At 51.8% G+C, this 24,846-nt stretch overlaps 2 protein-coding genes and 1 long non-coding RNA gene across 7 annotated transcripts in view; all 3 read right to left on the bottom strand.

Annotated features, from left to right (window-relative positions):
• The window catches only part of CARM1 (coactivator associated arginine methyltransferase 1), a 44,511-nt gene extending 42,151 nt beyond the window's left edge, over positions 1 to 2,360 (bottom strand). For 3 of the 4 annotated variants that reach the window (XM_049098528.1, XM_035702829.2, XM_025457557.3), the window contains exon 1: positions 2,074 to 2,360. In XM_049098528.1, coding sequence (XP_048954485.1) covers positions 2,074 to 2,293 — 220 coding nt within the window. In that variant the 5' untranslated portion in view covers positions 2,294 to 2,360. Of the gene's footprint in view, positions 1 to 1,373; positions 1,411 to 2,073 lie in introns of those variants that run through there. The other variant, XM_025457558.3, reaches the window with a different exon arrangement.
• Positions 2,361 to 3,730: 1,370 nt separating this feature from the next.
• C20H19orf38 (chromosome 20 C19orf38 homolog) lies at positions 3,731 to 15,853 on the bottom strand. 2 transcript variants are annotated; one of them, XM_025457547.3, is made up of 7 exons: positions 15,696 to 15,853; positions 14,086 to 14,394; positions 12,017 to 12,106; positions 11,001 to 11,028; positions 9,949 to 9,992; positions 8,416 to 8,453; positions 3,731 to 4,331 (listed from the first exon to the last, which is right to left on the bottom strand). In XM_025457547.3, the coding sequence occupies exons 1-7, from the start codon at positions 15,724 to 15,726 to the stop codon at positions 4,182 to 4,184; spliced, it is 690 nt and encodes a 229-aa protein (XP_025313332.1). In that variant the 5' UTR covers positions 15,727 to 15,853; the 3' UTR covers positions 3,731 to 4,181. The 2 variants fall into 2 exon arrangements, with proteins under 2 accessions (XP_025313332.1, XP_048954487.1); XM_049098530.1 differs by lacking the exon at positions 3,731 to 4,331 and adding an exon at positions 7,659 to 7,978.
• A 4,176-nt stretch (positions 15,854 to 20,029) lies between these two features.
• On the bottom strand, positions 20,030 to 24,731 carry LOC112666516 (uncharacterized). The gene is made up of 2 exons (XR_003140878.3): positions 24,199 to 24,731; positions 20,030 to 20,303 (listed from the first exon to the last, which is right to left on the bottom strand). It is a non-coding gene; the product is annotated as an uncharacterized LOC112666516 (long non-coding RNA).
• Between the last annotated feature and the right edge of the window lie 115 nt (positions 24,732 to 24,846).

Consider the following 24,846-nt stretch of genomic DNA (forward strand, 5'->3'; position numbering starts at 1 on the left):
ACTGTTAAGAGAATACATTCCTTGTATTGTAAGCCATCACGTTTGTCACGGTAACCCTGACAAACGAACAAAACCAGGATCAGCTGACTCCAGAACCCACGTTCTCAGCCCCACATCAATGCTACTTGAGCATAAAAGGGGGAAACAAAAAATCCCTTCAGACCCCTGAGACTATGTCATCCCTGACTGAGGATCTCAATCTGAGAAACGTGGACTTTCTCCTCCTTACAAATGCTTCAGTTATGAATTACCTCTAAAAGAGAATGTTATCTTTACAACTAGTAACAACAAGATTACCCACACAACAAAAACACAAAATGTGAACACTCTCCTGTAGTAAGGTGTCAAGCACAGGACACACCAGGTGTGCAGTATAACAGAACTCTCTGTACTATGTCCCCAATAATTCTATAAATCAGAAACCGTCCAGAAATCAAAAGAAGCTATTTACAAAAGAAAAACCGACTGTCGGGATCCCTGGGTGGCGCAGCGGTTTGGCGCCTGCCTTTGGCCCAGGGCGCGATCCTGGAGACCCGGGATCGAATCCCACATCGGGCTCCCAGTGCATGGAGCCTGCTTCTCCCTCTGCCTGTGTCTCTGCCTCTCTCTCTCTCTCTCTCTCTCTCTCTCTGTGACTATCATAAATAAATAAAAATTAAAAAAAAAAAAAAAAAAACCCCGACTGTCCCTGGAACTGCTTTGAGGATTGGCCCCTGGGACCCCAGTTGGAGAAAGGCTGCCCATCTTTATTCTTTATTAATGTTTGCCGAATGAATGGCCATGCTTATCATCTGGGAGATCCTGTTGAGCCTAAGATAGAGCTTAAGTGCCTGTCCTGAGCTCTAATGCCCACCTGAGACACTCTTCCGCCCTCTCCTCATGTGGTCCCAGGAAACCCAGCTCTGCCCCAGCAAAAGGAGGTGTGACACGTGGGATGTAGGCGCAAGTCCTTAAGTTTGGGTTTTCCAATAGGGGTGCAGGGAGAACCCTGTGCGAACCAACTGCTCTACACACTTTCCTTCCCACCACCCCCTTCCCAAAGTGGCAAAATATCCACACAGGCCAGGGCCAGGAAAGGCCTCCTCAGGGGCTCCCAGAGCATCAGTGCAAGAAACCCTGAGACAAAGCTGAATGAAACAGTATAGCAAAATGTGAACAAGCAAATCGGGAATCAGAGAGAACAGATAGGAAAGAGTAACAGAAAGAAAAAAGGATGAACCACAAAGACTCAGGGGCCTTGGCAAACACATTTGTGATTTTTTTTTCCCCACCGAAATGTCAGCTTTGAAACTAGCCTCTGAAAATGTAACCAAGCCTCTCACATCCCCAAAAAGAAACACTGGGAGGGCCGTGGCGAGGGCGGGGGCTGTTACCTCTCACTCCGGAGCCGGACATCAAGAAGGAGCCCTACCCTTCCACGTTTCCACCAGGAGCACATCCAGCGGCTCGCACCACCCTGCCGTGCCTGGGCCCTCTCCCCACGTCTAGAAGTTTCCCACACGGGGGTCCAGAACGCCAAGAACGCTCCCGGGGGGTGGAAGCGGGTCCTCCAGGCCGCCCCGGGCCGGGCACCACTTTCCAACTGTCCTCGGCACTCCCGGGAGTCCCGAGAGGTGGCCACAGGCTGCCCACACCCCTCCCTCCTTCCCTCGGGCGGCCACACCCGCCCCCGGGGACTCCCACCTCTCCCACACCCCGGGCCCCCTCCCCTCCCCTCCCAGCCCCCACACCCCCCGCTGGCTACGAATTCACCTTCCCCGCGGGGCCCCCCACTTCCTGCCCACCCCCTCCCAATCTCAGGGCCCTCACTCCCCCATTTCCCGCTTCCCACCGTACTCGGGGCACCTCACCTCTGGCCGCCACGCACGCCCTCTTTCCTCTCTGCCCCTGACATCGTGCCTGCGCTGCCCTCACTTGGGGGCCCCCGCTCCCGGCTCCCTCGGCCCGGCGCCGCGGACCCCACAGCGGGCCCCCACGGCTCAGGGCCCCTCACCCTCGGGGCCCCGCGCCCCCCGCCCGGCCGGCCTCGTGGGAGCCCCCGCGCTCGGCCCGGCCCCGGGGCCCCGCACTCACGGCTGTAGAGGGCGATGCCCGCCGCGTCCGGGCCGGCGCGCACCTCGAGGCGCAGCGCCTGCTGCTCCGCGTGCCGCTGGATCTCGCCGTTCGCGTCGCCGATGGTGAGGAGGCGGGCGCCGGGGAACACGGACACGGCCGCGCAGGGCCCCGCGCTGCCCGGGACCGCCGCCCCTGCGCCGCCCGCGCCCGGCCCCGCCGCCGCCGCCGCCGCTGCCATCTTAGATCCGGCTCCAGGCCCCGCCGCCGCCGCCGCCGCCGCCGCCGCCGCGCCCGGGCCCAGGCCGCCGCCGCTGCCGCCGCCGCCGCTGCCGACGCGCAGGCCGAGGCCAAGGCCGAGCCGGGCAGCGCCGCCTGCCGGCCACGCTCCGCCTCGCCGCCACTGCCGCCGCGGCCCGGCCCCGTGGCGCAGCGCCCCCTGCTGGCCGCCTAGGGCACCGGGAGAGAGGACGCCGGGGGACGGGGCCGCCCCGCCCCGCCCCGCCCCGCGCGAACGGTCGCGGCTTTGTGAGGTGGCTCCGCGGCCCAGGAACGGCGGGGGCGGAGCGTGAACCGGGGGCGGGGTCGGCCGCGAGGACTCGCCCCTAGGCCTGGGCCACGCCCTCGGCCACGCCCCGCCCCCCGCTCCGAACTCCGCGCTTTGTACTTGGAGCCGAGCCTCGGGGCGCGGGGCGGGGCAGGGGGCGCGGCCCCGGGGGCGGGGCTCGGCCGCGTGGACACGCCCTGGGACCCGCCCCGCGCAAACGGTCGCGCTTTGTGAGGCGGCTCCCCGGCCGGGAGCGGCGGAGGCGGTTCTGACGCCGCTCGGCCCCGACACGCCTCTGCGGCTGAGCTCCGCCCCTCGGCCCTGCCCGGCTTTGTGAGGAGGCACGCGGGGGGCGGGGCCCAGCCAGGCAGGCCCCGCCCCCGGACGGGACGCTCCCTCCCACTGGACGTCGCTTTGTGAGGCGCCGGGCTCCCAGGGAGTCCCTGCAAGGGGCGGGGCCAGGGCCCGGGACACGCCCCCCGCCCTGGCTCCGCCCCAGCCCTCCCGAGGGGAAAATCAGTTTGAGCAGGGGCTCTGCCTCTGCGCTCCACCTGCATCCGTGGGAGCCCCCCCAGCCCTCGATCGCTCCTTATCTCTTCCCCATCGTCTCCGCCCCCTCCCGCCACTGTCCTCCTCCTCCATCCTTGGCTATCTGTAACCCCATAAAAAATTCTTGGATCCCTTTATCTGGGCCCTTCCGTTAGCCCCTCCCTTCCCCCCAGCGATGACTAGCCAATGAATCCAACAGAGCAGGGTCAAGTGCCCCTTTTCGTAGACACACCTATCTTCGAAATCCACCCCACCCGCCCCCGTCACTGCTCCTGGGCGTCATTCGCTTCAGGAGGGTCCAAAAAGACGTGTGGTGACTTCCCATCTTCTCTAGCTCTCACTCTTCTCTGGACCTCCTCTTCGATTCCCCCATCATTGCACTTACTATACTCACCAACGCCAGGACTTTAGCACAGACCCCACATGACACTGTCCCCCTCTCTGTACCCTCCATGGGCCTCCCCATATACCACCTTGACTGCGTGCACTAGAGGGAAACAGCTCTCCTCCCCCTAGGCATCCAGTGATTAGACCCCAGAGACCCTGGAAGCTTGAAGGATGACGCTCCATAGAGACCTTGGGAACAGCTCCAGAGCCGTTATAATTAATAACTTAGGCACGCCAGCAGGACAGACATACAGAACATACCCCGGGGTACCCTATGCTCCAACCCGGTTGGGTTGGTCAAGTAGATGTAGCAAGGGAAGAAGGAAACCAGAGGCTTATGTGGAGGGCTCAGACCTCCTATGGCCCAGGGATCCTAACATCTCCTTCCCCAGGTGGTCTGAGAAGCTGGGACTCCAAAGAGAGTCTTCCTGCTTTCTGTCCAGCCTCCAAGACAATGTCTGTGCCCCCTTACTCACTCCTGCTCCTCTGAGAAGAAGGTCCCAAGGCCAAGGATTCTCCCTTCATCTCCTCTGCCAATGCCCTGAGAACGCAGACAGAAACCCCAAAGTAGCTAGAGGGATTTCAGGCCCTGAAGAAAGGCTGAATGCAGAGTGCACAGACACAGAGAGGCCTCTGATCCTCGGCCTCACTGGCAGGACCGGAAAGTGCTGAATTCGGGGGGCTCAGGTGAGGATGATGTGGAGGTAGGCCTTTTCCGGGGCCCAGAGCTGCCAGGTGTCTCGGTGGAATCCGAGCAAGCATCCACGGTGACTGCATCTTCTTCTGGATTCATTGTCTTTGTCCATGGAGGAAAAACAGAGAACAGGGTGATTTGAGGTTTCAGGATCTAGGGTCTCCCTACATTCTGAGTCTGAGACTCCCCCCCCCCCCGGCCCCCAGTCCATCAGGTCTCATTTCACTTCCCGCACACTACCCCCCAGCTCCAGGGCCCAGATCCTGACCTCTGTTGTCCTGCCTCCTGGTTCTTTCTGAACCAGACAGCCTGGGTTCAAATCCCAGGTCTACCTTGTCCCAGTAGTATGACTTCGGTCGGTCAGTAACTTAACCCTTCTGAGGCTCACTTTTTTCTTTTGCACAATAGGGTGAATGCTACAAAACAAAGGAATTGAAAAGTACCTGGCACCTGGCAAGCACTAACTGTTAAGTGAACAAAGCTATCATTATCTCTTCCCATCCCTGCCCCGTCCTTGGCTTCCACAAAACCTTCCTCAAAAGTCTACCCTCTCCTCCACCATGGAGGCTTCCACCCCAAATGCCAGTCAAGGAGACATGAACTTGCTAAAATTGAAATGTGGTGGGTGAGAGCAGGGTAGGTTCCATCCCAGTCCTGCACCTCCCTAGCTGGACGATCCCAGTAAGGCCCATAATTAGATTCTAGTCTATTTTTTTTTTTATGTCAAAGTGCCTGGGTGGCTCAGTCGGTTGGGCGTCTGACTCTTGATTTTAGCTCAGGTCATAATCCCAGGGTCCTGGGACCCAGCCACGAATCGGGTTCCCTGCTCAGTGAGGAGTCTGCTTGAGATTCTCTCTCCCTCTCCCTCTGCTCCTCCCCTTGCTCATGTGCGCTCTCTCTCTCTCTCTCTCTCAAATAAATCAAAATTAAAAAAATAAAAATAAATATCAACACCACTTCATAGGGGATTATAAAGTGAATATCAGACCCTCAGTATAGTAACACAATACAAGCTGGAGAATGATTAGCTACTTCACTTTTATTTTAGCCAGCAGCACAGCTTCTAGTGCTTAAGAGGGAAGCAAGAATTGAAAGCAGATATTTGCAGGCCCATGTTCATAGCAGCACTATTCATAGTAGCCAAAAGGTGGAAACAACCCAAGTGTCCATCAACAGATAAACAGATAAAATGTGCTATATAAATGCAATGGAATATTATTCAGCCTTCAACAAGAATAAAATTCTGACACCCGCTACAAAGTGAATGACCCTTGAAGACATTATGCTAAATGAATAAGCCAGACACAAAAGGATGAACGTTATATGACATCATTTCTACCTAAAATGTCCAGAATGCGCAAATCCACAGAGAAAGCAGCATGGTGGGTGCCAGGGACTGGGGTTTGTTACAAATGAGAAGTTAGTGTACCGTGGGGACAGAATTTCACTTTTGCAAGACCAAGTTCTGGAGATGGGATGGTGGTGATGGTTGCACAATGTGAATGTACTTAATACCACTGAACTGGACACTTAGAAATGGTTAAAAGGGTCAGTTTTATGTTATGTATATTTTATCATCATGGGGAAAAAAAAAACAACTAGAGAAGATCCCACTAAAATTTACTGTTAAGGAAAGAAGCATAATAGTGTGGATAGCATGCTATCATTTGTGTTAGAAAGGGTAAGGGTAGGGGGTCCTGGGATTGAGCCTCCCCCAATCAGGCTCCCAGCTCAGCAGGGTGTCTGCGGCTCCCTCTGCCCCTCCCCCATTCGTGCTCTCACTTTTATTTATCTTTCACATAAAATCTTTAAAAGGAGGGAGTGAGGCTATACACTCCCTATTTTCACCTTTGCTTGCTTTCACGAGAAGCTCCTGATGGTGGCTACCTGTGTGTGTGGAGGAGACCAGTGAACACACAGGGGTTAGTGACAGGAGGATACTTTACTGGATATACAATTTTGACATATGGATGTATTTCATATTCCAAAACAAAAATTTTTAAGTAGTCTCCATGCCCAACGTGGGGCTTGAACTCACAACGCTGAGATTAAAAGTCGCAAGCTCTACCACGGAGCAGCTGGGTACACACACACACACACACACACACACACACACACTTTTTAATTAAAAAAAAAATACAGGGATCCCTGGGGATTCCTGGGTGGCGCAGCGGTTTGGCGCCTGCCTTTGGCCCAGGGCGTGATCCTGGAGACCATCCTGGAGACCCGGGATCGAAACCCACATCGGGCTCCCGGTGCATGGAGCCTGCTTCTCCCTCTGCCTGTGTCTCTGCCTCTCTCTCTCTCACTGTGTGCCTATCATAAATAAATAAAAAATTAAAAAATAAAATAAAATAAAATAAAATACACATATAGTCACAAGGACAAAGATACTTTTTAAAAATTTTCTCCTGTTTCGACTTGTTTCAATTTCAAGTGCCTATTTTTTTAAGGGAAAAGGAAAAGTCACCAGCGTAGTGCCTCGAGCAGCATGTCTTCTCACAGAAAGTTTTAGAATTTGCTCTGCCTGCAGGATTTTGGGGTTTTTCTTAACAGCATTGGATTTGTTCCCGGAAATGAGACCTCAGGGGGCTGAACCGGCCCGTGGGGCCAAGCCCCTTCCTTCCCACATTTGTATGCAGTTTAAATTTGCTCGCTTCTCTCTCCAGAACCCGACTCCTGTCTGCACCTGCCCTTGGGCATCCGCCGGGTGGGTGGTCCGTCTCATGTCCCTCCAAGGCTGCTGCTCCCCAAGACTCCCACATGCCTCCCTCCTCCTGACTCTCTCTCCCCCCCCCCCACCTCCCCCCACCCGACCCCACCTCCCCCACCCGACCCACCCCCACCCCACCCCACCCCCGCGCCGTCGGTCCAAGCCCCCCAAGTCTTTCCTCCCGCGGCCGCCAGAGGGCGCAGGCGAGCACCCGAATCGGTCCCCTCCCTCTGCTCCGAAGCCTCCACCGCTCCCACCCCACTTGGGGGAAAAATCAAAGTTCTCCGCGGGGGGGCTCCCCACGACTCTTCACGCGGCTCCACTCCAGTTGTACTGGACGGGCCGTGCCAAGAATGTGTCCCCCGGGCCCGGAGCAATCTTCCATTGCTACCCTCGGCGTGCCCATCTCTGAGATTTCCTGGATCGCGCATCCAAGTGAGAGACGAGCTTCGCTCTCACTCCTACCCCACGTGGCATCGCCTGTCTCCTCCCCACCCCGGTGCAAATGAGAAAGCTTTAAAAATAAATAAATAAATAAATAAATAAATAAATAAATAAATAAATAAATAAAAAAAAGAGAAAGCTTTGAAGAATTAAAGGCCTTGTGCTGTTCTTGTTCCAATGCCCAGGAAGGGTGTTTTGTTTGGATCAGCCCAGTCCTCCCCCCACCCCCACCCCCGTTATGGTGCCCTAGGCACACCAACTCCCCACCCAGCCTCCGTAAAGGCAGTTCCGAAGTGCCCACTTGTCCAAATGGGGGCGTCCGAGGCCACTGAGTGGGGCCACCGTCACCCCAGACCTGTATCCTACTCCGGAGAAGAGCCAGATGAACATTTCCTTGATCCATAGTTTCCATGGCTCATCTACCTCTCACTTGATCTAATAATAATAATAAAGTACAAACACGAAAGCTGCTTCAAGATCCAGCTGTGCCGAGGAATCCCATAGACCTGGGTTCAAATCTCAACCCCAACAGCGTGTGGTCTGTGGGAGCAAAACGTCTTGCAAAGGGGCAGGGTCCCGGAGCCCCTCCCCACTGAAAGAGAAACGCACAACTTGGACATTTAAGCCGAGATCCCTGAACCTGAATATAAACACAGGCTTTCCTTTACCAGGAGGGGACCAGAGTGTGCATCAGACTGTTACAAAGCACACGACCCCACCGGGTCACCCTGAGGCCCCTGTCACCTTTCCGTAGGGCTGGCCCCACTGAGCGCAGAGGCGGCAGTGACCCTGACAGCCGCCCGGGGATCCTGCCCCTGGCCACAGGCAGGCCTGGACACAGCTGCCTCCCATCCCCTGGGATTGTTCAGAGCCAACTCTCGGCTCACAAAACAAATCCCTGCTCCATATTCTGGGCTTTTCCCAGGCCCCCGAGGCTCGGAGACATCGGGTCGGGCCCCCCCTGCCGGTGGTCTTCCGGGCAGTAGGACAGTCCGCACACACCCGGGACCAAGAGATGAAATGACTTACCATGGAGATGGCAAACAGAGAGTTGTCAAAGGTCATATCTGAAATAGAGAACGGAAAACCAGAGCCAGTTTAAGATCCCCGCTCGCTGCCCTCCTGGGGTCCTTCCCCCGCCCCCAGACCCACAGGCCTCAAGTCAACCAAGAGGAAGGGCTTGGGATCCATCTCCCAGCCTGCTTCGCTCCCTTCCAGCCCATTCCGCAGGGAGAACCGCTCCCACCTGTAAACTGAACAGCATCCTTTTCTGCTCAGAGCCCTCCCCCAGGGGCCCCTCGGTTTCTCCTCTCAACTCCCGCTTTCCAGAGCACCCCTCAGCTCCTGCACCGCCCCAGGCGCTCCCCTGATCGCCGTAAACACCCCCTCTTCCCGGGACCACCCTCCCGCCGGCCAGCGGCTGTTCCCCCACAGCAGTAGGACGGGCTCGTGGGCAAAGACCACCTATCTCGGCCGTGGAGGGACGCCCCCCAAACGCGAGCACATAGTAGGTGCTCAATAAAAGCGTGGGCCAGTGAAAGGAGAGCAGAGGATGGACTTCCTCCTCCGCTTGGGGCCCCTTCCCCTGAGCACCGCGCGCGGCAGCCACTGGCTGCCCGTCGCCCCCTGGTGGAAGCCTTTGGGATGACACGGCCTGGATCACATAGTGGGGCTCCATGCAAGGCCGGGGCCAGGGCGCCCCGGGGGGACAGACACAGACCGTCCCCCCACCGGTGGAACCGAGGCCCGGCGCTGGAGGCGAGGACTACATGGACAGCAGGCAGTGACTACTTGTGCTTTTTCCCCAAGAGGGCGGAAGAGTGATAGGGTGCTGGAGGCAGGTAAGTCTAGGGAGGGAATCAGGGAAGGCTTCCCGGAGCAGATGGCATTTATTTATTTATTTATTTATTTATTTATTTATTTATTTATTTATTTATTTACTTTTTAAGATTTTATTTATTTATTCATGACAGACACAGAGAGAGAGGCAGAGACACAGGCAGAGGGAGAAGCAGGCTCCATGCAGAGAGCCCGACGTGGGACTCGATCCCGGGTAACCAGGATCACACCCCGGGCTGAAGGCGGCGCTAAACCGCTGGGCCACTGGGGCTGCCCTATTTTTAAATTTTCTTTTTTAAGAGGTTAATTCTTTTTTTTTTTTTTTAAGAGTTTATTTACCCAGTCACAAGAGACACAGAGAAGCAGAGGCTTAGGCAGAAGGAGAAGCAGGCTCCCCACGGGGAACCCGAACCCTAACCGGGGACCCCGGGATCACGCCCTGAGCCGAAGGCAGATGCCCAACCGCTGAGCCACCCAGGCGGCCCAGAAGGTGGCCTTTAGAGGAGGCCAGAGGGAGGAAGAGTGTTGTAGGCAGCGGTCAGTGAGTGAATGAGGCAAAGGGAGAAGGTGAGAGGTGAAACCTGGGTATGGGGAGGGGAGGGCCTGTTCTTGGCCCTAAGGGAAGTGAGAGGAGGTGGAAGAGGTTCAGCAGCAAGGAGTGAGACCCCAGAGTTTCCAGGGGGTGAGCCTGCCCCGCAGGGACAGGGGTAGGAAAGTACACACCTGTGCTGGCGAAGTTGACCTGGGCCCAGCAGGATTCTCGCTCTCTGCAAAGGGATTCGGGAGAGAGTGACCAGTTGCTCCTCTGGGGCTGGAGGATTCTTCTGGGAAGCCCTGCCTCCCAACTTGGCCTTCGCCACCCACCCTCCTCCCCATCCTCCCTGAGTCCCCTCTTGCGGGAGCCCCACCACCAAGTGAGGTCAGGATTCAATCCCTGGGGCTGCTGCGAGCTCAATGCCATAGGGCAGTGGGGTGTCCCCCTCTCTCAGAGGGGAGAAACTGAGGCTGGGGCCAGTGGGGGGCTTCCTAACGCCCAGGACCCAGGACCACTGCCTACAGGCTACACGTTGGGCACTGCACAGCCCCAGAGGGTGCCACTCACCTCTCCCAACTGTGACTTTCTGGAGTGTCACAACCATTTTGGGTTAAGGGATATGAGGAAGACTCAGCAGCCACTTGCTCCCCATGTGACTAAGTGCTGAGCCTCAGTCTGCTTGTCTATAAAATGGGGCTACTTATAATGCCAGCTTCTGCGGGAGACTTGAGCTGCTGTGGGCTCCAGCTGCAGAGTCTCCTACCACAGGGCTCCCCATACCCTAGGTGCCTTATAATGGCACCTGTTCCTCTTATGCAGCCCTCCCACCAGAGATGCTGTTTGGAATGGAGCTCCTACCCAGCCTGGGAAGCGCCCTTCTGTCCCCAGAACCAGGTCTCAGAGTCCTTAACACCCATCAGGTGACCACTGCCTACAACATTCTTCCTCCCTCCAGTCTGGGTCTAAAGGCCACCTTCTGGGACACCTGGGTGGCTCAGCAGTTGGGGGTCTGCCTCCGGCTCAGGGCATGATCCTGAGGTCCTGGGTTAGGGTTCGCGTTCCCCATGGGGAGCCTGCTTCTCCCTCTGCCAGTGTCTCTACCTCTCTGTGTCTCTTGTGAATAGTAAATAAAATATTAAAAAAAAAAAAAAAAAAACAACCCTCCTGCACCATACCCCCCAACCATTTGGTATTTCTTTCCCCCAAACCACCTCCTGAGGATCTCCAGAGATGATCTCACCTTTTCTTCTGCAAATTTCTTACTTTAACTGGGAACAAAAAATAAATAAGCATTTATTAGATTTTGGATGTGGTTGCATCCCAGTTGCAAAAAACAAAAACAAGAATCCAAAGGATCCCTCATATACTTGTGACCCAACCTTGCCTTTACCTCTGGCAAATTTGCCACTCCACAGGAGAGCTCCTGCAAAATCCTCCCCGCCCCCCAATTACATGAGTAATGTATATTGGTAAAAACTTCAAACAAGCATGTAAAAAGAAAAATTTTTTTGGTTACAGATTTTACTTTTAAGTAATCTCCACACCCAACATGGGACTCGAACTAACAACCCCTAGATCAAGAGCTTCATGCTTTACTGACTGAGCCAGCCAGGCACCCCTAATTTTTTTTCTATTAATGTTAGCTTCAGTGGTTGACAGGAGCTGGGAGGAAGAATGGACAGTTAGCATTTAAAGGGGACAGAGTTTCAGTTGGGGCAGATGATGAAGTTCTGGAGAGGGATGGTGGGGACAGTTGCATAACAAAGTGGATGTACTTAATATTGCCGAACTGGACACTTATATAAGTTCAAATGTTAAACTTTATGTTATATATATTTTATAATTTATAAATTTTTATCACCTGCCCCTGCCCCACCACCAACATTGCACTTCTGGAGGATTCTTTGCTGCTAAGTTTTGGAGTAAGACTTCCCCAGCTATGCTTCTAAAAAATGGGTGTGAGGGGATCCCTGGGTGGCTCAGCGGTTTGGCACCTGCCTTCTGCCCAGGGTGTGATCCTGGGGTCCCGGGATCGAGTCCCATTCAGGCTCCCTGCATGGAGCCTGCTTCTCCCTCTGCCTGTGTCTCTGCCTCCCTCTCTCTGTGTCTCTAATGAATAAATAAATAAAATCTTAAAAAAAAATGGGTGTGAAGAAAAATAAAAATAAAAAATGGGTGTGAGTAGGGGTTCATTTACACATTCCAAAGGTTGCAAACTGGCAGCCCCTGAACTGTACTTTCTCTGCCTGCTGTTACCTTTCCTGACCACCACAGCAACGGTCACCAGCCCAGCAAGGAGAAGGACTCCAGCCAGGCTCAAGGAGAGTGCCAGTATCCAAGTGGGCCCTAGAGGAACATGAGAAAAAGAGGCAGGAGGCAAGTTATGGAATTGTGGGGGTGCAGGGTGAAGGTGAGACACCTGTCCTCCAGATTACCTTTGGGTAGCCAGCCCTACACTCCCCCATACTGCTCAACCATTTGACTTGGGTGTAGCCAGACCCTGAGGATCTGGTAAATCTTGTGACTGGGCAACTAGCAGATCTCCTCCCCCCCACCCCCAGGCATGGTGATTGGTCCAGGGATGGGCATGTGACCAAAGCTGAACTAATGAGAGCTAATTCTGAGACTTGGCCAGACTACTGGGAAGAGAGAGTTACTCCTCTGGCCAGCAAGCTGGTAGGATATACTTCTGGAGCCACTGGGCACAATTTTGACACCAGGAAGAGGAGGGCTTGCCTGAGAATAAGACACAGAAGAAAGCAGTGCTGAGAGCTGGCAAATGATTCCTGACATCTTTGAGCACCTGGATTGAGCACCTGGATCCAGCCATGCCTGAAGCCAGCGCTGCAAACCGACTTTGGTTTGGCAAACCAGCACATTCTCTTTTGTTGCTGAAGCCAGTTTGAGTCAGGTTTCCCGTTACTGGCAGCCTGAGAGTCCTGTGGGCTTCAGCCAGGGGGGTCAGATGACATCCACCCCCCAGCCCTATGGTGGACCCTGAAATCCACACAGAAGTCATGCTTCACAAAAGCATGAAGCTCCAGCTTCAGAGTTTATTTTTCGGCAAGGGATTTGGCTGCCCCTCCCTGAGGAGAGGGGGTCTCTCAGGGGAGACAGGAGGAGGTGACCTGATCCCCACGGAGATGAGGAGCTAAGCCAGCAAGGAGGACAGACATATTCTTGGTATTTTCACACTGTCAGCCCTTGTTCATTCATCCGTCTGGGGCAGGAGGGATGTTGTCCCCTCCCCACTCTGAGACCACAGGCCCAAGGTGAGAGAACGCGGCCTTTGACAGTGGAGCTCAAAGACACAGACTGTTCTGTCCCCTGAACCCACTGGGGCCTCTGCTGGCAACAAAGTTCTCTTTGCAGCTGGAAAGTTCTGATGGATGGTGGTGCAGAGGCTCTACCTGGAGACTCCTCTCTCCCTCCTGCTCCTTGATCCCAGAGCCCACATCCCGCCTCCTGTCCTGAAAAGACCACAGGAAAATATCAGCCTTCCAGGGCTCCTTCGACGAAGAGCCAAAGTCCTCAGGGCCGCCGACGGCCCTGCACCATCCTCCTTGCCACTCCCTGCCTTCTTCTTCCCCAATTTCTCTCCTTGCCCACTATGCTTCAGCCCTACGGAGGGCCCCCATGTTCCTCAAACACACCAGACACGCGCCAGCCTCAGGGCCTTTGCACAGCCCGCTCCCTCTGCCTGGGAGCCTCTGGTCGCAGATACCCACATGGCTGGCTCCTCATCATTCAGGTCTTTGCTCAAATGTCACTGCCTCAGAGAGGCTTTCCCCGGCCACTCTCCTCTGTATTTGAAATGACATCCTTCGCGGGTTGTACTTTGTCCTTGCTGTTTTATTTGTCCCCTGCTGGCACATGGAATATTTATTGGACTCCCTGCTTCTCGTCTGTCTGCGTCCCCTCAGAATGTCAGCTGGGGGACGGGGGATGGGGGACCTTGTTTCACTCACTGCTGAACCCCGGGGCCAAGTACAAAGCCTGGTGCATAGGAGGTGCTCAAAAATGTTACTTGGGGGGGAGGGTGCAGCAGGGTGTGGAGGTTTAACGCCTAGATACTGGAGCCCACAGAACCCCAGCTCTGCTGCCCGCCAGCTGTGTGACTGGGCCAAGTCCCCTCGTATCTTCTGCCTCAGTTTACTTCTCTGCAAAATGGGGAGACTCGCTGAACCCATCGCGTGGGCTGACTGTGAGAATTAATCAAGGAAAGGTGAGTCCCACAAAGACTTCCGAGCAGAGGGAAGAGCCCGAGCAAAGGCTCGGGGGTGAGCAAAGGAGCCGTGGGCCCCGGGCCGGGGGGAGGGCCTTACCTGGGAAGGACACTTGCAAGGGCTTGCTGAGGTCCGACAGCCGCTCCTGCCTGTGCTCAGCCAGCACTCCATACTGGCAGCAAAATGTGGCCCCTGGAGCCTCCCTGTCACCTCCAGTCACGTTGAAAGTGACCCTAAGCTGGTCTGCGGATGCCTGCAGGAACTGGACCACCTGCCCTCCACGGTACAGTGTGAAATTTGCCCCCGGGAAGCCCACAGGGGCGACACAGGCAATGTGGATGGGGTCTTCTTGGCTGCTGGGGTGTGGGGGCACCAGCAGGATGGACGGCGCTGGGATTGCCAAGGAACCTGGAATGCAGAAGAAGGGAGGCAGGGTGAGCGGTGAGAGCAGAGGCATTTTCTGGCTGTGTGGTCTTGGGCAAGTGGCTGACCCCCTCTGGGCCTTGCTTGCTTTCTTTCTTTCTTTCTCTTTCTTTTCTTTTCTTTTTTTTTTTTTTTGAAGATTTTATTGCTTTATTCATGAGAGGCACAGAGAGAGGCACAGACACAGGCAGAGGGAGAGGCTCTCTCGTGCAGGGAGCCTGACGCAGGACTCGATCTCAGGACCCTGAGATCACGACCTGAGCCAAAGGCAGCTGCTCAACCACTGAGCCACTCAGGTGCCCCTTGCCTTTTTTTTGCAAGTAGACAATCAACCCTACCCCGTTGCTATGTTGAGGGGTTCAGGTACTAGCCCGTGGGAGGGGGCAGTGCGTTTTAGTCATTTTATTATAATCGCAGTGGTTATTACAGAGCAATGCGATTATTCTCTTACTCCTTCAGTCAACAGCACTCACTATATGCCAGGCCCTGATTTAGGGACAGAACGTGGACAAGATAGACAGACAGACATGCCTGCCTCGGGGATCTGATGTTCTCAAGGAGCCAAGAAGCCCCACGCCGCACATCGGACAGGGAAATGGGAAGGCTGCGTTGGCTGCGGAAGCCACGGAGGGCTTCCCTGAAGAGGTGACCTAGGAAGAGCTAGCGGAGAGCATTCCAGGCAGAAAGGGAAGAGCACGGGCAAATGCTGGGAGGGTGGAAGGGGTGTGAGGTCTTCCAGGAGGCCAGGGCGGCTGGAGGGGATGAGCCAAGGAAAGAACAGGAGGAGCAGAGGACAAAGGAGCTCTCCTTTTTCTCTGGCTGTGGTGAGGAATTGGGACTTGGGGGTACAGCTTCCTATAGGAGGTACCAGTGTCTCCCCAGGTGCCCCCAGGCTCCTGAGCAGAGTGTCTCTCACTCAGGTGAGGTCTCCTCCAGACCTTTGCCCCCCCTTCCCCCAAGCAGATCCTTCTGTCGCCCCGGCTCTGGAGGTAGGAGCCCATAGAAGCCAAGCAGGGCTGAGTCATGGGGCGTGGGCACCGCTGTCACTAGCAGGGTGGGATTTCTGACAGCCTTGATGTGGGGGTGATGAGGGGCTCACTAAGAGAAAGCCATGCTCCTGCTCTCCTGGGGCAGAGCCAGAGCTCTGGGGCAAATCTGTCAGGGTCCTGCCTCCTCCAGCACCCAGGGAGGGCAGCCCTGTGCGGCTTTCTGCCTCCAGAGCAGAGGCCAGGTGGGCAGGGGTGGTGGGAGCGGGGTGGGGGCGGTGCAGGGGGCCTCAGGCTCACCGGCTGCAAAGAGCAGGACAGTCCAGGGCATCTCTCCTCCCGAGTTTGGCCAGGGAAATCTGGCTGAGGCCAGTGAGGCCCACGGCTTACCGCCAACTCCTCCTGTGAGGCCAGAGCAGGGAAAGGAGAACCAGGGCTGATTTGAACGAATGTTTCCTCACTGGCAGGAAGTTGCACACACACACTCAGCTGCTGAAAGGGACTCTCTCCTCTCCCCACCCCTTCCACGGACACACATTAGATCCTGGCATCTCGCTGCACTTTGGTGGCCACTGTTCTGCAGAGATGTGAGGAAAGACAAAAGGCTAAGATGGTCAGGTGTGTGTGTGTGTGTGTGTGTGTGTGTGTGTGTGTGTGTATTTTCTCCCTGTGAAGAGAATTTCTAGCTGGCATGAGGAAGGGACCGTGGGCTGTTTGGGAAATCCATGCCCAAGACGCAAGCCCCAGCCCAACCAGTTCCAAAGTTGAGACACATGTTGGGTGGAGGTTGGTAGAGCACAGTGGTTAGTGCTTGATCTCTGTCATCTCAAGCAACATCTTTCTTTGAAGCCTCACCTGCTGCTCTATAGAATGGGGCTAAGAGTTGCAGATATTAGATCCAAAGAACTCATGATACGAAGTGCAATGCCTAGAGAGGTGTGAGTGCTGCCAGTGTGAGGCCATAGGGGCAGCACCATCCAGGCAAAAGGGAACACTAGCTCCAAAACTGAGGGAATTGCCTCCTGTTTACAGCCCAGAATCTTCCAAAGGTCTGTCTTATCAAGTAAGTTTGCTTTGGTCTCTCAACATTTCTGCCCAAGTCAAGCAGGTCCATCTGGAGGTTTACACCAGGGAAGGATAGAAGTGTATGGTCACTAAACAACAAAAATGGGCCATCGTGGTGGACTTTTTAATTTGGATACCCAAAGTTCATTCCAACTTCAGGACCTTTGCACATGCTGTCTCTCCTGCCTGGGGCACAATTCTATTAATCTGGTAAAATTCCACTTATCTTTCAGGTTAAATATCACTTCTGTGAAATCTTTCCAGATTCCTCTGGACTTAGAAAAATTTCCTTGCTGAATTATACTACAGAGCCTTGTAATTTCATTAAATTAAAATTAGCCTGCTTATGTTTTCAAAGAATTTATTTCATCTAAGTTGTAGAACTTATCAGTATAAAACACTTCAGACTCCTTTTTTATCCTTTTAATGTCTGTAGGGTCTGTAGCGATGTCCCCTCTTTCAATGGTAACATGTTTTTCTCTTTTTTCTTGAATAGTCTTTTCTTTTTTTAAGATTTTATTTATTTAGTCATGAGAGACACACAGAGAGAGGCAGAGACATAAGCAGAAGGAGAAGCAGTATCCCTGTGGGGAGCCCGATATGGGACTCGATCCCAGGACCCCAGGGTTGATGCCCCGAGCCAAAGGCAGATGCTTAAGCTAGAGCCACCCAAGTGCCTTATTTTTTTTTTTTTTTCTTGAATAGTCTGCTAGGGGTCAATCAGTTTTCTCAATCTTTTCAAAGTATTAGCTTTTGGCTTTGTTATTTTTCTCTATTTTCTGCTTTTGTTTTGTTTTAAAGACTTTATTTATTTATTTATTTATTCATGAGAGACACACAGAGAGAGGCAGAGACATAGGCAGAGAGAGAAGCAGGTGCCACACAGGGAGCCCAATGTGGGACTTGATCCCTGGACTATGGAATCACGCCCTGAGTGGAAGGCAGACGCTCAACTGATGAGCCACCCAGCCATCCCTTTATTTTCTGTTTTGGTTTTCACTGCTTTTTGTCTTATTTTTATTTATTATTTCTTCTATTTACCTTATGTTTCATCGACTCTTCTTAGCTTCTGAAGATGGAAGCTTAGATCATTGATTTTAAAACTTTATCTCAAATATAAGCATTTAAAGCTACATATTTACCTCCAAGTACTGCTTTAACAGCATCTCACACTTTGTGACCTATACTGTGCTTAAGTTAGAGATATTTTATTTCCCTTGTGACTTTTTCTATGACTCATACATTATTTAGAAATGTGTCCATTTCCAAACATTTGGGATTTTTTGATAGCGTATTGTTAGTGATTTTTTCAATTTAACTCCATTGTGGTCATAGAATGTACTCTATATAATTTCAGTCCCTTGAAATGTATTGATATTTTGCTTAGTGGCCCAGCACATTTTGATCCACATTCTATATGCACTTGAAATGAAAGTACACGTGCAGTTGCTTGGTATGTAAATATCCATTAAATTAGGTTATGGTGATTTACATAACATGCTTGAGTTTATTGAAATCATCCAGTGCTCTTCTTCCAGGGTGCAAGGTTGGGTCTGTGCTGTCTCCTGTAGTTTCCCAATGCCTACCACAGTGCTTGGCACACAGTGAACCACAACTATTTCTTGATTGACCTGAAAGCCAAAAAATATTCATTCAGTCTATCTTTGTTGCACTGTCCTGGGTGCATAAGATACAGAATTAAGAGAGGTTCCTGGCTTGTTTATCCTAGCAGCTGTTTACTGAGTGCCACGAAGGCTCAGTACTGTGCTGAGTGCCAGGGACACCATGAGTTAATAAAAAAAAAAAAAAAAAAAAAAAAAAAAACTCCTGCCCTCAGGATGCTCAGAGTTTGGTTAGAGAGTCAGGCAAGCAGACAATGAGAGTCTAGTTGGTGGAGTGTTATAATAGAGGCACTCACCACAAGGAGCTCTTACCCTAGATTTTGCAGGTTCAAGGAGGGTTTCTGGGAGGAGGTGTTATCTAACTCCAAAAACCTGAGAAGGAGGCAAGAGAAGGACCTTCTAGCTAGATGCAAGAATATGTAAGGGCTTCATCCTGGGAGCGTTTAGTATGATGCAGGAATCTATAACCTGGAATTTTATTTTATTTTATTTTATTTTTAAGATTTTATTTATTTATTCATGAGAGACACACAGAGAGAAAGAGGCAGAGACACAGGCAGGGAGAAGCAGGCTCCATGCAGGTAGCCCGATGCGGGACTTGATCTCGGGATTCCAGGATCACGCCCTGGGCCGAAGGCAGGTGCTCAACCACTGAGCCATCCAGGGATCCCCTATAACCTGGAGTTTTAAATTCAGAAAAAGACACACTTACCTGTATTAGTCAGCTATCAGATGGCACCCAGAAGAGGTACAACTAGGAGTCATGGGCAGGGTGGAGGGAAATCAGCAAGGGATAGTGACTCCCCAGGGTCAGGAAGCTGTTACCAGCCCAGGCCTAAAGTTGCTAGGGATGTGGCCTGTGTAACTGGTCCCCTCTCTTCTCTGGCCACTCCTCTCTCTCCACTCCACTTCCTTTCTGCCCCTGAACCCCTTGAGTGCCTTCTGACCTCTGAGAGCTTGTTCTCTTGTTTGCCTCCTCTCCCTCTACTTCACGTCTGAGATTCAGTGCTACCTCTCCAAAAAGCCTTCCCTGATTCCATCCTGAAATGAGTCTTCGATTTACCACCTATCATTTACTGTTTAGTGCCCATCACCACCTGAAATCACGTTAGTGCTGAGCTTACTTGGGTATGATCTGGCTCCTACCCTGGGATGGTGGCTCCACCAGGATACAGACAAGGCCTCTTCTATTTTCAGTGTCAGACGCTCAGTAAATATTTGTTGAGTACTTGGACAGGGGGAAGTTTTTGTTTAATGGAAGGAAACAAGAATCACCCCATTCAACCCCCAGATGTCACCCAAAATGGTGGAGCTGGTAACTCCCAGGGCTGGTCCCTGTGCAGAAAGTTCGACAGCCTGAGCAAACAGTCAGAATCAACTTTACTTGAACTCTGGAAAACAGGCAAAGGTTAGTGCCAGCCAAGTGAACACCGTATCAAAATGAAAGGAAATCTGAACATGGCAGGAAAGCTCTGTGCTGTTTTCCCCTCCCTTTTCTCATCTCCTTCCCAGTGTGGTGGAGGTCTTGAAGACAGCAGCCTGTGTCCCCAGGATGGCGAGTACTTGGTTCCTGAGGTTGGCAGGGTGCTGTTTGCTTATTCTACAATGTCTGGGGGCTACCTGCCAGAGTCACTCAAGATTCTGTCTATTCTCAAAATGCATTCCTGGGGGCACCTGGGGGGCTCAGTCGGTTAAGCATCTGCCTTCAGCTCACGTCATGATGCCAGGGTCCTGGGATGGAGCCCCGAGTAGGGGAGTCTGCTTCTCCCTCTCCCTCTGCCCCCCTCCCCAGCTCTCACTCACTCTTTTTCACTATCTCAAACAAATAAATACAATCTTTAAACAAAAACAACAAAAAGAATGCGTTCCTAGCAAACACTAAGGCAAAAGGAAAAAACCCACAGGGACCTGGGGCAAAATATAATCAAAGATGACATTAACTAGTGATTTTACCAGCAAAAATGGGTTTATTCAGGGATAGCAGAGGAATGCAACTGAGGACAAGCAAGATGCAGCAAAAGCAGAAGCAGGTCTGGAAAAGAAAGAGGAATGCTTTTTGTAGAGGAAAGGGGACATCCGGAAGGCTGTTATGAACAAGAAGTCCGTTGGATTAAACTGGGAGTTGAAAATATTTTGATGTTTCATTGGTTGAGTGGTGACGGTCTCTCATTGGCTGCTTGGCTGTTACCAGGAGGAGAAAATCTTTCTTCCTCCTGCAGAGCTAGTAAAGTCAGGTAGGAAAGTATAAGTTTGCCAGGTACATCTCTTCCTGTGGGGTCTGTAATTGAGGAGTGGTAGGGTGTGAGAATGCCCCCCATCTGTCCTTCTGATTCCATTCTCTTTTTTTAAGGTTTTATTTATTCATGAGAGACATCTATAGAGAGGCAGACATAGGCAGAGGGAGAACCAGGCTCCCGCCGGGAGCCCAATGCAGGACTTGATCCCAGGACCCCAGGATCATGATCTGAGCTGAAGGCAAACACTCACTCAGCCACCCAGGTGCCTCTCCTGATTCCATTCTTTTTTTAAATTTTTATTTATTTATTCATGAGAGAGAGAGAGAGAAGCAGGGTCCATGCAGGGAGCCCTATGTGGGACTCAATCCCAGGACCCCAGGATCACGCCCTGAGCCAAAGGCAAATGCTCAACCGCTGAGCTACCCAGGCGTCCCTGATTAGGGGTATTCAGAAGTGCCAATATATACTGGGGAATTTAGAAAGCAATGTGCAGGCCCAGGGCAGGACAAATGCTCAGGAAAGACCTGAGAAGACCCTAAGCTTTCGTCTCAGGCTTCTCTCTAGGCTCAGTGCAAACAGGAAGTGAAGACTATGGCAAAATTGTAAATGCCCCAGAAAAACATTGAGGGAGTGCCCCACAATACATCTGGGGGTAGTTTTTTGTCTCTTTTTTCTTTCTTCGGCTTGCTCTCTATAATATAAAAATAATTCTTACAACTCAACAACAAAAAGAGAACCCAATTTTAAAACGAGCAAAAGACTTGACAAGACATTTCTCAAAACAAAACGATCTACAAACGGCCAACAAGCACCTGAAAAGACACTCAACATCTTTAGGGAAGTGCAAATCAAAACCACAATGAGATACCACTTCACACCCATTAGGATGGCTATAATAGCAACAAAACTGAAAATAGCACACGTGGATGAGGATTTGGAGAAATCGGAGCCCTCATACATGGTTGGTGGGAATACAAAATGGTGTGGCCACTGTGGAAAACAATCTGGCAGTTCCTCAAAAAGTTAAACACAGAATTACCATATGACCCAGCAATTCCACTCATAGGTGTATACCCTAAAGAACTGAAAGTAGATTCTGAAACACACATACACATGTTCATAGGAGCACTATTCACAATGTCCAAAAGGTGGATGCGACCTCAATGTCCACCAGTGGTCAAATGGATAAACAGTGGTTTATCCAAGCCATGGCATGTTATTCAGCCATTAAAATAAATTAAATGCTCATTCATGCTATTAAGATGAACCTTCAATACATTATGCTAAGTGAAAGATGCCAGACACAAATGGTCACATTTCATTTATATGAAACACCCAGAATTGACAAATCCATAGACGCAGATTGGTGGTAGACAGAAACTAAGGTGAGGAAGAAAAGGTGCTGAATGGGGACCAGGTTTATTTTAGGGCTGATGGAATGTTTTGAAAATAGAAGTGGTGGTTGCACAACATTGTAAATGTTAATACATGCCACTGAATTGTTCACTTGAAAATGGTTAACTTTATGTAATGTGAATTTCATCTTAAAAAAAACAAAAACAAAAACAAGAACAAAAATACCAAGGGATCCCTGGGTGGCTCAGTGGTTTAGCGCCTGCCTTCTGCCCAGGGCGTGATCCTGGAGACCTGGGATCGAGTCCCACGTCAGGCTCCCTGCATGGAGCCTGCTTCTCCCTCTGCTTGTGTCTCTGCCTCTCTCTCTGTCTCTCATGAATAAATAAAATCTTAAAAAAAAAAAAAAAATCCATTAAACAGGCCACCTGGATGGCTCAGTCAGTTGGGCCTCTGTCTTCGGCTCAGGTCATGATCCCCGGGTCCAGGGATCTATCCCCTCATTGGGTTCCCTGCTCAGGGAGGAGCCTTCTTCTCCCTCTCTTTCTGTCCCTCCTCCTCCCGTTTGTGCTTTCTCTCTCTCTCAAATAAATAAAATCTTTAAAAAAATTTTTTATTATTTTTTATTTTTTTTAATACTTATTTATGAGACACACACACACAGAGAGGCAGAGACACACAGGCAGAGGGAGAAGCAGGCTCCAAGAAGTGAGCCCAATGCAGGACTCCATCCCAGGACTGCAGGATCATGTCCTGGACTGAAGCCCAACCGCTGAGCCACCCAGGGATCCCTAAAAAAATTTTTTTTTTTAATTTAAAAATCCATTAAAAAGCTGAGTGAAGTAAGCCAGTCGGAGAAGGACAAACATTATATGTTCTCATTCATTTGGGGAATATAAATAATAGTGAAAGGGAATATAAGGGAAGGGGGAAGAAATGTGTGGGAAATATCAGAAAGGGAGACAGAACGTAAAGACTGCTAACTCTGGGAAACAAACTAGGGGTGGTGGAAGGGGAGGAGGGCGGGGGGTGGGACTGAATGGGTGACGGGCACTGGGGGTTATTCTGTATGTTAGTAAATTGAACACCAATAAAAAATAAATTTAAAAAAAATCCATTAAAAAATATCAGGGGGTGCCTGGGTGGCTCAGTCAGTAGAGCACAGGGACTCATGATCCCAGGGTCATGAGATCAAGCCCCACATTGGGTGTGGAGCCTACTTAAAATTAAAAAATATATATATACATAATACATACATTCATATTTATGGGGTATCTGGGTGGCTCAGTTAGTTGAGCATGGGTACTCTTGGTTTCAGTACGGCTCATGACCTCAGGGTCATGGGATTGAGCCCTGCCTTGGGCTCCCTGCTCAGTAAGTCTGCCAGAGATCCTTTCCATATCCTCTTCTCCCCTCTGCTCCCTCCCCCACCCTCACCCCAGCTGGCTCACAGGCTCTCTCTAAAATAAAGAAAATCTTTTATATATATATATAAAATAAATAAAGACTCTCCCATTCTCACTTCAAAATGTCCAAGCAGCAAGTCTGAACGACAAAAACTTTGGAAGGGAAAAGGAGCCCTACCAATGACTGCACATAAACTTTGACATAGCAAGGTGGTGTGACTTCCCCAAGTTCTCCCACAGCAGGAAAGAGCTGACAGCCACCAGCTGTAATTGAAGACTAATTGTTTGTCACTAAGTGCCAACCACTCCAGGGCGTATCTTTTAAAGACTCAACATTTCCATCTAAACATTTTTTTTCTTATGTTTAGTCAGAACCACCGAGCAGAGTCCCTTTCTCCAGTGACTTCTTTGCTTATGTGCCAGCTTCCTAGAGGGCGGTCACCACCAAATACTCCAAGCCAGGCTGAGGGAGTGGTGGGCTGCCCAATGGTGGGCGATCAGCCAGAAAAAACAGATCATATGTACTGAGAGCCTATAATGTGCCAAGCGCTGAACAAACATTATCTTAATCTTTACAACAGCCCAGTGAGGTAGGACAAGTATCACCCCATCTTACGGATGAGAATACTGAGGCCCTGCCGGGTGATTTCAAGCCAAGGATCGAGGGTGGCTTAAACTAGGGTTTGTGGCTCCTAGCCCCACACTCTCCTCTCTCTCTCTTTTTATTAACATTCTAAAATTTTATTTACTTGATAGGCATCTGGGTGGCTCAGGTCCTGATCCCGGGGTCCTGGGCTCCCTGCGGGGAGCCTGCTTCTCTCTTTGCCTGTGTTATCTGCCTCTCTGTGTCTCTCATGAATATATAAAGTCTTTTTAAAAAAATGTACTTGACAGAGAGAGCGAGCACAAGCAGGCGAGAGGGCGACGCAGGCTCCCAGGGGCGGAGCAGGGATCCTGAGTGGGGCTCCATCCCAGGGACCCAGGACCATGACCTGAGCCGAAGGCAGATGCTTAACCCACAAACATTCCGGCGCCCCCCACCCCCTTCTTGAAGATCTTCTCCGACTCTTAAACACTTGTCACTTTTCCTACCCTGAGTCGTATCAATTACTCTCTTTACCTGCCGCCGCCGCCTCCCCAGGTTTGGGACCCCTGGGTGCAGGGTGGGCTATGCCCCTCTACGTTCTACGCTAGGAAAGCCGAGCGCCACCGGCAAGGCTTCGTCTGTTCCCACCGCCGCCCTCGTGGGGTCCATCAATAACTACAGACGAGGAAACGGACAAAGGGATGGTTCTCAGGAGCAAAGGGAATGAAGGGTCAGGCGGCGCATCTGGAGCCACGCCTAAGAAGCGCGAAGCCCCCAAGAAAACGAAAAGGACTCCCTCCCGCTCCCCTCGAATCTTTATACATGAGCCCTACGGGTCGCGGGGAGGTCCACTATTCCCAGACTAGATGGCCCAATGGTCGTCGCGCGCGGCGTACTCTGGGAAAACCGCAGGGAGGGACCTCAGAAGGCCCCGGCCCGCCTCCGATTTAGCTGTCTTAACTTTTGCCTGGAAAACACGCACCATCATAGGACTTATTTTTTTTTCCTTATTCCGTCACCATCTGTTGAGACTAGAGCTCGAGGCTACTCATAAAAAAGTCTCCGGGAGGTCGAGAGTCTTAAGGCACGGCAGGCATTCATTCGGGCAGCTAAGCACTCAGGGGGCCCTTCACTTCTCTCTCCGTTCGCTTCATAGCGCCGGCAGAAGCGGCTGCCAATGAG

Source organism: Canis lupus, chromosome 20, assembly GCF_003254725.2.
Source record: "Canis lupus dingo isolate Sandy chromosome 20, ASM325472v2, whole genome shotgun sequence".
NCBI lineage: Eukaryota > Metazoa > Chordata > Mammalia > Carnivora > Canidae > Canis > Canis lupus.

Bases quoted from the DNA above. Each gene is read 5' to 3' on its own strand.
- C20H19orf38 (XM_025457547.3), bottom strand. From the start codon at position 15,726: ATGCCCTGGACTGTCCTGCTCTTTGCAGCCG. The intron at 12,107-14,085 runs GTAAGGCCCTCC...ATGTTCCTCTAG, and splicing joins CTTGCAAGTGTCCTTCCCAG to GGCCCACTTGGATACTGGCA. The intron at 11,029-12,016 runs GTAACAGCAGGC...TTTTGTTCCCAG, and splicing joins TGCTGTGGTGGTCAGGAAAG to TTAAAGTAAGAAATTTGCAG.